General features: G+C 35.4%; 1 protein-coding gene across 1 annotated transcript in view; it reads left to right on the top strand.

The window, feature by feature from the left end:
• The window catches only part of LOC148940303 (ephrin type-A receptor 4-A-like), a 182,052-nt gene that overhangs the window by 75,939 nt on the left and 91,711 nt on the right, over positions 1-14,402 (top strand). Inside the window, 1 exon segment of the mRNA XM_089106127.1 lies at positions 1,550-1,985. Within this exon segment, the coding sequence (XP_088962253.1) occupies positions 1,550-1,985 (436 nt within the window).

Genomic DNA, 14,402 nt, shown 5'->3' with positions numbered 1-14,402 from the left:
GATTTTTTCAGCCATATGTCAACTTGTTTCATTTATTTATTCAATATCTCCTTCAATCTATTCCATACACGATTTTCATTTGTTTAAAGGACTGGCAATTGATTTGAGTTGCTTACGGAACATAGATGCAAAATAGTAACTTGAGGAAAGGACTGTACATGCACTTACGGCAGGGGTTGGGGGATTTGGTCCGGGCCATTAATTCTAAAGATTTTTTTTCTCCACTCTCTCACTACTACTACTGCTAACAATGCCGTACCCAGGATTTTTTTGGATGTGGTTTTACTACAAAAAAATTAAATTTGGGGGGGGGAGGGGGTTTACACAAAAAACCTCAAAAAACACGTACACAATTTTTCATGTTCATTTTTGTTACGTTTCTACGAGTCACGACAATTTTTTTTTTTTGGGGGGGGGGTTAAACTCCCTAACCCCTCCCCCCCCGCTGGGTACGGCCTTGACTAATAACAACATGCTATAGCATCAAGCCGCGTGAGGTGACAAACTCCTCCACTTGATTTTATTCAAAGCTTCACTCTTTACCCTATCCCAAGAAATTTCAGATTTCTTTAAATCTCTCCTTGCAACCTCTTCCCACCTCCCTTTGGGGACGACTTGCTTTTCGTGCGGCGCAATCCCCCGAAGCGCACTTCAGAATTCTCACTCCGAAGCGCAGTCCCTAAAAAAAATAAGAACAAGTAAAAAATAAATCCGTTCTCAATGTTTATGCTTTTACTAATGAAAAACATTAATTTTGGGGAGCAAATTCATGACACTGCAATTAAGGGTCTTATCGATCACACACCCTACCAACCTGAGCTAGCGCGGCTTGGGTAGCTTGTTTTACACTTTTCGTGTATTTATAAATAAAAATAAACAGTTTCTCTAATTTTTTCTTTCTTCAGTTTACGGACATTGTGAGTTATTATATAGGGCAGTGGTTCTCAAACTTATTTAGACACTGTACCCCTTTTTACCCACAAAATATTTTAGGTAAAAGCAGGGGTGAATCTCCCAAGGCCATACCCAGGATTTTTTTCGAGGGATGGGGGTCACTCAGATTTTTTTCGGGGGGGGGGGGTTACACAAAAAAGCTCAAAGAATGTATACAAAATTTGTTTATATTCTGTTACGTTTTTACGAGTCAAACACATTTCGCGGGGGGGGGGGGGGTTCAAACCCCCGAGCCTCCCCCTGGATACGGCCTTGGAATATCCAGTATTTTTATTGGGGGAGGAAGCAAGAGAGGTTGATACTCGGATAGTCAAGGGGCATGGGCTGTATAACATTTTTTCTCCAAATAATTGGAGGCGGGGTCGACTCCCCTGGTACTAAGTAAACTATATCTAAAACATAAATAAAATTGCAAGTCCTAGAGCTTAAGGCTTGTTTTATTTTTTTTTGTTGGCTGGCCGCGTACCCCATGAAAATTTTTGTGTACCCCCAAGGGGTACGCGTACCACAGTTTGGTACATAAATCACTTTTTCTAGATGAGTTAATTTGATAAATACAATTTAAGCAATTTGTAAAATAGTAGCTTTGTTCCAGGAGACTTTCAACGACACCAAAGTAACCATCAGTGGACTAAACCCAGTTACGACATACCGATTTCGAGTAATTGCAGAAAATGGCGTTTCCGGTCAAATAACAGAAGCTGAACGTCAATATGTCGAAATAACTGTGACAACAGAGGCATCCGTTCCTTCATCCGTCTCGAACGTTAAAGTGTCCCAATCCCGTCCAACAGAACTTGTCCTCAAGTGGGACGCTCCTGATGATGCCTATGAGGTGGATATGTATGAAGTGAGGTTTTTTGTGAGAGGTATGGAAAGTAATGCCTCAAGCTTGTTGACGAAGAAGGATGAGTCGACTTTTACCGCGTTGAAGCCGAGAACGGTTTTTGGGTTTCAAGTTCGAGCAAAAACGACTCATGGTTGGGGTGATTTTAGCCCTCCAGTCTTTAAGATGACAGGACAAGTATTAGGTAAGTCGATTTTTTGAAGATCAGTAGAATTTCTGAATAGCAGCTTAAAAGCCCTATAGCGCATGTCAGATACTTAAAAGTATCTGGCGCCGCGCGTTTAAGGGGCGGAGTTTAACCCTGACCGAGTTTTGCTGAGTAATATGTGTTGTGTTCCGTCTTGTTTTTCTTAGAGTAGATTTCAGGAACGATATTTAAAATTCAGAAAAAGTTATACTATTATGCTAAGGTTTTAGCAAACTGAACTATTTGAAATCGAATGAACTAACATCCTCTTTACTTGAATGAAACTTGCAGTATGCAAACGCTGAAATTTGGACTGTATTGACATATCTCAAGTGACTGTCATCAGTCAACATGGGTTACCAGTCGAAAAAGCAGGGGTACCGATCCATGAAAATATAGGAGGGGGGAATTTTCGATTTTTTTATGAAAATATAAAAAAGGTGATTTTCAAAATCTATTGTTGGTATCTTTTTTTCCTTAATGAAAATACAAAAAAGAGGTTTTTTTCCATGAACAGTAATTTAAAGCTTGAATTTCTTGTAACGAGAATTCTACATTTAATTTACTTTGAGTTTTTACTTTGTATTTACCAGCCACGTTCGTGGTAATTTATTTTCGGGGGAAGGATATATATATATATATATATATATATATATATATATATATATATATATATATATATATATATATATATATATATATATATATATATATATCCTTCCCCCGAAAATAAATTACCACGAACGTGGCTGGTAAATACAAAGTAAAAACTCAAAGTAAATTAAATGTAGAATTCTCGTTACAAGAAATTCAAGCTTTAAATTACTGTTCATGGAAAAAAACCTCTTTTATATATATATTTTTTATAGTTATATTTTAACTTTTTTTGGTACTGTTGTATTAGCTGGAACCCACGCGATATATTGTATAGGGAAGTTGCTTAAGAAACTAGTCAAACGGGTTTCTTTCAATAGATAATTGGAGTGCAAACCGTGGTTTGTCATTGTGTTTACAATGTTTAAACTTTTGTTTTTTGGGGTTTAGGGGCAAAAAAAGGTACCTAGGTTAGGTTAGGTTACGTATTTAACATCTGCTCTGCTTTGCCCCCCCCCCCCTAATGTGCAAATATATAGCCCAAATTTGGTTTTAAACTATTATATTTTCATCCTATTTTGTTTTATTTCATTATCATTAACGAAACTTGACTTCGCGCGTGGGTTCCAGCTAATACAACAGTATACCCCTTTTTATATTGTCTTTATACTTTAATTACATAATTTCTTTATTATATATTTAATTATAAATCCTTTTTATAACAAAAAACCAACAAAGAGAAAAATCTCAATGAAAAAACAAAACAAAAAAACAACAAACTAGACTGCGGCCAGTGGAGAGAAAAGAAACGACAAATGCAAAACAACGCGGATATTACGCCTGTATCTAAAAGGATTATTTCGCAACAGAATAATTAAAGTAATTTCCAGTTTTTATTTTTATTTTTCCTCGGTTGCTCTGGCGTCCTCACTAAAGTAACTCAATAATAGCATAGTTTTCCTACATGAGTCAGTTTGCGCCAATTGTATATATATTTATATATATATATATATATATATATATATATATATATATATATATATATATATATATTTTTTTTGGTGGTGGTTTTATTGGTTTTTTAGTTTTAGCTTGTTTTTTTTATCTTGTTCCTCTTCCGTTTCTTTCGTGCTGAAGACGCCTTGTTTGGATACAGGCGAAATATCCGCGTTGTTTTGCATTTTTCGTTTCTTTTCTCTCCACTGGCCGCAGTCTCGTTTTTTTTTTTCACTGAGATTTTTCTCTTTGTTGGTTTTTTGTCATGGCTGGCCAGTTCGGCTTAAGATCTTTCCTTTTTATAACTTATAATTATTATTATATTATATGATTACCAAGGAATCTCTTAATTTATTCTATCCTCGCATTCCATTACACATCCCTTAGTTATGGGAAAATAAATTTCTAGTCTCAGCTTTCTTTTTTTAATATATATCATATGGATGAGCTTTTGAGTAGAAATATCTGGACTCGAGGAATCGTAATTGAACCTAAAAGTGTTTGCTTGCTGTTGTAGATGTATCGATAATCTAATTATCTTTCTCCGGAAATCAATAAATGCTCCCTCACATTCTTATTGCTACTGTTGTGGTTTGTATTTGTCGTGTTTGACAAGGTTCATCAATAGCTATAATTTTCACTGTATCTAATGGCTGAAGGATTATATCTCGAATTTATGTAATTGCTGTCAAAACTTAGCACCGAGGGGTGACGCACTATATGTCGTAGAATTATATTATAAAGTACAGGGGCGTACCCAAAGGGCTGGCTGGTTTGACCCCTTCCCCCACTGTAATATTTATCCGATTCCTAAATTTATTTAATAAAATACAGGTAAAAATATCCTTAAACCCCTCCTGGACAAAAAAGTTTATTTACAAAATTTATTTGGGTAACTCGAAAAAGTCCTGGATACGACCCTAAAAATCCTGGTAAAGCAAACCGTGGCCTGAGAAGAAGATTGTCCTACTGCTCAAAAAATCGTCGGGATTAAAATGTCGCAGATTTTTAACGTTCCTTTTCGAACGCTCCATTGTCCAGTATATAAAGTTGTATCAGCGTATTTTTTCTTCGACCGTTATTAGTAGTGAAAACAGATAGGCGGGATAGGATAATTTCGCTCTCAGGTAAAGTGCTGACGTGTTTATACGGATAAATCCGAATTTTCCGTTGCTATGCAAAAGAGGTCGTACAATGTCCCCATGTAGACAATTAGAAAGAACAGAAAAGCTTATGCAAAATGGGAGACATCCAAAATTTTGGTTTGGAATAGGATAATTTTGCTACCATGTCGCGGAATACTGCCGTCTTGGTAAAAACACCAAGTCCGGATTGGTATTTTTGGCTATGCGTCTCTATTCAATTTTTTTTATGAATATGCATATATTTAATCAGAGTTCAATCCATCATCGCAAATGGCAAGATAGTATGAACAACAAACTGTCTCACCTTTGACCAGGGGCACCAATTCACGAAAGTAGGGGGGGGGCAAGGATTTTTGTTGTTTATGATTACCCCTTACCCCCCTCCCTTGGCACTTCCGACTTTAAACGGTATTTCCTCAAGTACTGTCTTTGCAAGGAGACACCGGAATAGCGATTGGAATAGAAGGGGGGAAGGATTTTTGTTGTTGTTTATGATAAAAAAAAACATTTTTATGACAAAACGCTAAAAAGGTATAAAAGGAGGCAATTCCTTACCCCATCCTTGGCACTTCCTCCAACTTTAAACGGTATTTTCTCAAGTACCGTCTTTGCAAGGAGCACCAGAACGGTGATTGGAATAGGGGGGAGGACAAGGATTCGTTGCTGTTGATGATAAAACAAAAATTGGTCTTTTTATGACAAAACTCGAAAAAAGGTATAAAAGGGGGCAATTCCTTACTCCCCCTCCCCCTTTACATTTTCTCTAACTTTAAACGATATTATCTCAAGTACCGTCTTTGGAAGGAGACAACAAAACGGCGAAGACATTTTTTTCGCTACGGAAGTTAATAACTCATTTTAAGCTTTTGAATTATGAGGGGCTTATGGTGTTAAAGTTCTACCCATATGGCGTTAAAGGGCTACCCATATGCGACAATCGTACACTCAAGGTGGCGCGCGCCACGTATGGTGGAAGTGTGCCAGACACAGTACAAAGAGGCGTGGATGCGTAACCGCTTGTCACATGTGATGGAATGAGTGGCACTTCAAGATGTACAGTCTATAACGGAGATGGGGTTTGTTACGTCTATTGCTTTAAGCGTGTATTACTTTTTTTTTTTTTTGCAAATATGAAATTTGACTTGAACATCTTGTTGTGGATATTGAGTTTGGGAGATTTTGTCTTCCTCTCACCCAAGTCACGTAAACACGGCCGTGTCGTATTTCAAACACAATTTCAATCATCAGAATATCATTTCTTTTCAAGGACAACCTACGAAATTGGTATTTTGAATAACAGAGAGGGATGGAAAGCTTTTCAAATCTAAGTTAGTAAAAGTTTCAGGAATAGAAGTTCTGGAAATATCATCCCAAATCCTAAAGTCTGTCTGTTTTGAAAGTATTAAATCAAAAGCATAGTTTTTGACGGAAGTGAATCCCTATCCTGCTTTGAATTTAAAACTATATAGACATTTTTCAGATAACCCTTTTGGATTCAGCTAATAGAACATCAGAGATACGATTATTGGAAATACAGAGCCGATCATGTCTTTTTTAGAACTAAAATGATGTTGTTGGTGAAGTTGGTTTATTTTTCATTTGACCGCTCATAATTTAACTCATAAACATGCATAATAGAAAAATTTACTACATTAATTTTTCACATATATTACTCTTACCCCCTTTCTAGTTGGGCTAAATTCATTGGCATACCCCTCAAACATGGGTATCATGCCAAGCGTGGGGCCAGAGGAGAATCATATGGTTTTCGGTACTTGTCAATTATAATAAACACTCGAGATGTTAAGTTTGGTGAAGGCTAATGAAATAAAGGAAAATATGATGAAAATACAATACTTTAGTAACAAAATTATGAAAACTACCACAAAAAATTATTGAAGGGGGGCCGCCGAGAGCGCATTATATTAAATAAGTAAACTAATCTCACCAAAATGCTAATTAAATATTTAATTAAACTATAGCTATAATGTATTTTCCAAAACGAGCCAAAGCAATTGTCTGGTTAAAGAAGTTGCTTGACTAATTTTTGTCTTATGTTCGCGTCACAAATTCTCGAGTGTTTATAATGTAATTGATAAGTACCGGTTTTTTTTATGGTAATAGGCATGGTCGTACCCAGAACGGGAGGGGGTTACTTGCTTTTGACCCTCCCCCCTGACATTTTGTTCGGCATGTACCAAAGTAGAAAAAATTCCCTTAATACATTTCCATATTAAGATCTTTTCCACCCCCTATCTCCCCGCCCCCACCCCCTTCCACCCCTAATGTGCAAATGTATAGCCGAGATTTTTCTCTAAACTATTATATTTTCATCCTATTATGTTTTATTTCATTAGCATTAACCAAACTTCACTTATCGCGTGTTTCCCAGATTTTAGAACAGTACCATATATATATATATATATATATATATATATATATATATATATATATATATATATATATATATATATATATATATATATATATATATATATATATATATATATATATATATATATAAATGTTTTAAGATCTGACGAAACCGTTTTGAATCGGTTATGATTTGCATATTTTGAGTGAGGAAACTACGATGTAGGTATATTTTGATTAAATATTTAAAATTTATAGGTGGTTAGGGGTTAGGTTAAGTTGTGTTGGGTTAGGTATTTAATATATGCGTTCTGTATGGCCTGCTTTCCATAATTCTTTATCAGTTTCCACAATTTTGTTTCTAAGGTATTATATTATCTTCATGTTTTGGCAGGGCCGTATCCAGGAATTTTGTTCAGGGGGGGTTTTACTAATTTTTGATTTTTTTTTGGGGGGGGGGGTTTACTAATTTTGACTCAGTTTTCGACTAATTTTACTGATTTTTACCTACGTTTTACTAATTTTCGACTTATTTTCGAGTCGGTCAAAAATTTTTTTTTTGGGGGGGGGGGTCAAACCGGGTAACCCCCCCCCCCTGGATACGGCCATGTGTTTTGGTATTTTTCATTAGGATTAACCATTATGTTAAGTACAGCCTTAATATTGAAATTGTATATTTTATGTTTTTCAGAAAAAAGGGGGCGGAGAGGATGGGGTTGAATTTGAATATTTAGTTGGGTATCCCCTTGCTCCCTTATGTATTTAGGTATGAGTTTTTCCGAAATGCACAAAACTCAACACCCTTGCCTGTAATGCTAAACCACATTCAAATGACAAGTCCACAAAATAGTTTGGTAATTGTCATCTTTGGTGGATTACCTGAAAATATTTGCTAAAAAGTTTAAAAAAAATATAAAAAATAAAGCGGAATAAATCCTTTTGAATATAAATGAAAGCAAGGCTAATCGTTATTTTCAGCTTCAGCAAGCATTACGGTACTGTGACAGATAACCTAAATCTTTGAGCAATTTTTTAACGTCGCAATAAAACGTTTGACAAGCTCTTTGTTCTCAAATTTAGTTTTTACTTTTTTTTTCGCCAGAGCGATTCAACAAAGTATTATCTAAGTTCTTATGAATAGAAACCTTTTTGAATTCGGGTTCCAACGGGTAGTCATATTTACGTGTCATCATTGTGACAATCCGTTTATGACTGGACAATTTGTCGAGGTGGCGCCCGTTTTCAGAAATCAAGTACACCATTTGGCGTTTACAAAGATTGGCCAAAGCTATGCCAGGCGTGGTGGAAACTGTACCGCGCGTGGCAGAGACTGTGAGGCACTCGCAACGTTCTGAGATATACACCAAGTGACTCAAAGTGGGTAGCCCAATTGAGTCTTGTTTTTTTAACGTTTTTTAGTCTTGTTTTGTAAGCTTTATTTAGTTTCTATGGTACGTGTCAAGAATCTGGTAAACACGCGAGAAAGACCGCTTCGAAATCTCAGAGATGCTTTATGAAAACAGGTTTTGCTGCCTTGTAAGGTATTGCTCACTTCGTGACAAAGATTTAAACTTTAGTTTTTTGGGGTTGAAGGGGCAAAAAAAGGTACATAGGTTAGGTTAAGCTGGGTTAGGTTAGGTTATGTATTTAATATATGCTATGCTTTACCCAACCCCTCTAATGTGCAAATATATAGCCCAAATTTTTTTCTAAACTTATATTTTCATCATATTTTGTTTTATTTCATTAGCATTAACCAAACTTCATTTTTCGCGTGTTTACCGGATTCTTGACAAGTACCGTTTCTATTTTGCAACTTTTATAAGTAGCTTCATTTTCAAGTTTTATATTTTGTTCTTTAACAATTATTGTCAACAGCAAAGCTATTATAAAAATGGGGTAATTGGGTGGAGGGGGACTTTCCCCTGGATTTAGGATACACCGTTTTTAGGTAGGCTATGTTTAATGAAAAAAGAAAACGATAAAACGCATACTCAGAAAAATATCTCTGTTGTGTCTTCATTGAAATAGTGTAAAAAAATCTAAAATAAACATATTAATGAAATAAAGTGGTACTATTATGTTCCTTACTTTATGTTTTTCTAAATATTATGGTTGCTTTTCTGACACCCCTCTCCTAATATTCCCTTATATAGTCCTAGAAAGATGTACCTTTGTTGCTCTACATCTCATGATGCATCCTGTCTTCTTTGTTAGTGGGTTTCTTGCATGAAAAACATTCCGCCTAAGTAATTGCAGTAATATGACAATTATATATTTGCAAGAATTATATTATTACATATTTATACTGTTTCAAGCGTTACAAGATACTACTACTACCGAATCACTGCAGCACCAAACCTTCTGCGACAAACACAGCTACGCAAGTTCCTCCTCCGTCCCAATCCATTCAAAACCTCCCTTTTTACACCCTTCCAGGAAGTTTCCATTGCCCTTAAATCTTTCCTTACGACATCCTCCCACCCCGAACCAAGGACGACCTGCTTTTTGTTTAGCTCTAGAAACGAGATTAAACAGAGTACATTAGTTTAACTGCCTCCTGTAATTCTGAAAAAATCTATTTTGGCTAAAATTAACTTTTTTCATAAAAATCACACATAAAAATTTTTTCATAAAAATTTCATAAATTTTTAACCTCTAAATCTTATCTTTATTTGTTTGAGGCACAAGATTTTCACAAGTTATTGCTAAAGAGAACAAGAGATATTTCTTTCCTATAATTCCGTTGAAAAAATGTGTGCTTTAATTTCATTGGTCTATGACTGTGGTATATTTTCGAGAGCCAGTCACAATATTCTCTAAGGGCATGCAATTTCTGGAGAGATAAACAATTCCGCTTTTTTAAACCTGATTGGTTATTCTGTATGAATTTTAGTCAGTAAGAAGAGTGAAAAGTTTTTGTGCCACAAGATTTTTTACAAGTTGTTCCTCTGTTTCTCTGTTGTTTAATTGAATCGCCATTCTCTATTCACACATTCATGGTGTTCGCTCTTTCAATTGCGGATTAACTTCTCATTTCGCTCAATATCGCATCATCTAGTATAATCCTTAGCAAATCAATCTAATTATTCTACGCATTTTCTCTATCTCCATCCAACGTTCAAAAGAGGATTTTCTGCCAGAATGTACATTACGAAAGTTAATCCCCAGGGTGATATAGCAGAAGGAAGGAGGGCGCGTTTGAAAATCGGATTCACATCGTTATTAACGGAATTAATGCGACAGATAATCTTACTCAGTTGGTGATAGGATAGAACCTTTTAAATTCCCTGTGGGTAAGGAATTACAGCTGCTAGGAAATAACCTTTTTCTGACGACCACGATTTCTTACTGAATTTAAGTCCAGGATACGTGATATAGAAGCATGCCTTATTCTTTTTGAGGTTTTTGATTACTTTTTTTTATGGTATATAGATAAATAGTTAGTGCTTAAAGCCATGCGGATCATGACTGCGAAAAGGAACAAGAAAAAATAACTCACATAAATTCAGCATTATTTCCAGTACTTACCCCCTTTGTTGTCCTACATGAATCTTTCTCTTATGTCACTCCCAATCCAATATATTTTTCTCTGTGATTAGACTAATATGAATTTTTATTTTTGTTTGAGAACAGGGCTGGAGAGGCTAGATTTAACCCTTTGTAAATTTAAAGATTTTTCATCCTAAATTTTTTTTTAGGATCTAAAATTTTTTTAAAGATCATCCTAAAATTTTTGTCAGGACTCTCATACTAGTCAGTCATTTCAATAAGGTTGAGAGGCCGCCAAAATTTAACATTTCTAAAAAATTTGCCCTAAAAATGAATGGAAATGCCTTTCTTTATGGGATGGGTTTAAATTTGGCTTGCAAAGCAAAAATAGACCCCTGTCAAAACGTTTTAGAGGTATCAAATGGTCTAATCTACTATCCGTATTCTTTATCCTCTGGAATGGTGCCGAGTTAAGTTTTGAGTTCCAGCGTCACCCTTAGTTCCCGCGTGTTTTGATTTGTGGAAAGTGCAATTAGAAAGATGTGATTATTTTGCGGGGAAAACGCAACCAAATACTTAGAAGAACGTCTGCGTATTGTGTAAAATCGCTACTTCCTTTACTTTATAGGCATGGGTGCTAATTGAGCAAGGAGGCGGGGGAGGCCAGTTATTCCCTCTTGATTTGAAAACACATTGTAGTTTATCTAAAACAAAAAACCAAAAAGAAACAAAATTTGAATCTTAATTAAAAACAATTACAAAAATCTTTGCCACTTCCCCAACTTTTTTGAGAATTGGAGCCTATAGGAGCTTCTATTCTTACTACACGAAAAAAAATAAATAAAAAAATGGGAATTTGAAATATACAGCATAACAGTTTAACAGATGTTTAACAATGCTGTTAAACAATATAACAACTAACTTTTCGTTTGATTTCGGAACAGGTTAATAATGGGTAAAATTTTTTTTAACAATATATATGCTGTCTTGGATAAAAGTTTCGTCGGTTATTTGTATAGTTTGATTTTATTTTTATAATTTCAATATCCCATTAAAAAAGTTGGCATGTAGCCTACAGAGATTTAACCGTGACACAAATAAACAAAATTAAATAAGATTTGATACTGTTTTTACGATTTGAAATTACTTCCCTAATGAGGTTCTCATCCGTATCAAGTCGTAAATTAGTAATTATTCTGGAATTAGTCTGTATTTGCGCAACACAAGTTGCATGTGTGTTGCTTGTTACAACACCCCTTCTTTGCACGCGACTGCGACAATGGAGTAACCACTAAATTACACTGAACACACGATTTTCTAAGGTTTTTCCGTCGAATTGTTTCAAAATTATGAAGTGTTTAATGCAGTACTACATTTTTGTCAGTGTTGCCACGTCTAGCCGCGAAAATCAATAAACAATACTGGTTGGTTAAATCTGGTAACAGTTTACCTACACAAAACCTCCTCTTTCCATTGCGTCTTTGCAACTGCCACTTTTTGTTACCGAAAGCATACAACTTGCGATTTACCAACGAAAATAAGGTTCGATTTTCTTTGGTTTCTTTTTCTTTTCTTTCTTTTTTGTTTAGCACTGAAGACGACTCGGCGGAGGTCCTTGTCGAAATATTTGCTTGTTTTTCTTCTTCATGGTTCGCCACTGGCTGACAAAATCCTCGTTTTTCACCTTTTTTGATTTTATCTTTCAGTTTGTTATTTTTTCCCTCTTTGAGTTTCATTTGTCATGTATAGCCAGTGTGGTCTTAGAATGTACTTGCGATTAACCCCCGTTAGTATGGACTGCAAGAATCTTTTTAGGGTACCAAGAACATCAAAATAAAATAAAAAATTCCCCACCCCCCATCCCCTTGACCCATCTTAGACTTAATACCGAAAAACTGCAATTTTCTAAGATTTTCCTTCCGGTTACTTCAAAGTTATTAAGGTTTTAAGGCAGTACCATGTTTTTGTCAGTGTTACCATGTTGAAATTTCCCCACAATATCTCCACTTTCAATTGCATCTTTGCAACTGTCACTTTTTGTCACCGAAAGCATACAACTTGCGATTAACCAAAAAAAGTATGGACTGCAAGAATCTTTTTAGAGTACCAAGGACATCAAAATAAAATAAAAAATTCCCCCCCTGACCCATCTTAGGCTTATTAATACCGAAAAACCGCGAGTTTCTGAGATTGTCCTTTCGGTTGCTTCAAAGCTATTAAAGTTTTAAGGCAGTGCCATATTTTCGTCAGTGTTGCCATGTTGAAATTTTTCCCGCAACATCTCCACTTTCAGTTGCGTGTTTGCAATTGGCACTTTTTCTTTGCCGTAAACATAGAGCTTGTGAAAAACCCTCTTAGTATGAACCGCAAAAAAATCTTTCTATTCTATTTGAAGTACCAAGGACATCAAAATAAAAACATTTTCCCCTTGCACCCATATTAGGTATATTGGCATCTGAAAACCCTGATTTTCTAAGATTTGTCTTTCCGTTGTTTCAAACTATGAAGTGACCACATTTTTGTCTATGTTGCCTCATTGAACTGTAAAAATAAATAAGGAAAACTAGTTACTTAAATTTGACGGTACTTGTGCATTATAACTAAACCAGCGCTATAGACTGTACAAGGAAACCAGACACGAACGGCTCAAACGGCTATTTGCAAGATAATTTAATTGCAAAGGGTGGTTTCTCTTTGATTTTAAAATATTTAAACGACTGTTTTTTGGGGTTTTGGGGGGGGAGGTACCTAGGTTAGGTTAGTTTACGTATTTAATATATGCTGTGCTTTACCCCCCCCCCCCCCTAATCTGCAAATATGTAGTTAGAATTTGTTTCTAAACTATTATATTTCCATCCTATTGTATTTTATTTCATTAACATTAACCAAACTTGACTTCTTTCGTGTATAGCGCTGGTTTAGTTGTAACGCACAAGTACCAATTTGACTATACTTCTTGTCCATAAAAAGTCAAACATTAGCAACAGTTTGATCCCCAAAAGACAACAACACCTTCAAAGAAAAGCTATAACTTCTTAATCTGGTTGGTGCCATCTGTGCTGCTTGGTGCTGGCTGGTGTCTGGTTGGTGCTAAAATTTTTGGTGAATTTTTGCCGGGGTATCTTTTTTATTTGGCGACCGCTCCTGCCAAAAGTGCATAACTGCATATGGGAAGTTGCAGTTATAAACTAATTTTTCCTAATTTTTGGAGATATATACTGCAGGTTAAGGTACCAATTACCAAACTGACAAATTGACATTAATCATTTTCATTGTATTTGGTACTTTAAAGGAAAAAAGTTATGATTAGCCGCAACTACAATTTTTGAATATTTTTTCAATTGGTGTTGGAGGTGACAAAATTAGGCTACTAACCTGAACTGAAGCCTCTCCCCTCCTAGGCGGCTCTTTTGCAGCCGTAAAGCCTTTTTAAGGGGACGGACCTGCACACATCTTTCGACGGGTGAAGTACTACACAGAGTAACTTACCAAGTGGTACGAGAATTAGAATTATAAATTATCAAATTATAATTGAAAAAAAAGACCGTGTGAATAGACTAATGATATTTTAGTATTATAAATTACTTGCATTTTTTCAAATGAAAATTTCATCATGTTCAAAACGCCTAAGGCCAACACATCTAAGCTCCTTCCTTTCCAATCTCACCAAAGCTTCACTTTTTGTTCCCTTCCGTTCAAAAATTATATTTTCACTGTTGGAGAAAACTGATTTACTTCAGTTGCTCTGGCAGTATCCAAGGTTATATTTTATGCGACATACAAAATTTATTTCGATATATTGTATCTGTTGAAC

This window comes from Artemia sp. Qi Xiang Cuo, chromosome 20 (assembly GCF_049724085.1).
Source record: "Artemia sp. Qi Xiang Cuo chromosome 20, ASM4972408v1, whole genome shotgun sequence".
Taxonomy (NCBI): Eukaryota; Metazoa; Arthropoda; class Branchiopoda; order Anostraca; family Artemiidae; genus Artemia; species Artemia sp. Qi Xiang Cuo.
The sequence above is the reverse complement of the archived record's forward strand: the minus strand, read 5'-3'. Positions and strand labels throughout refer to the sequence as shown.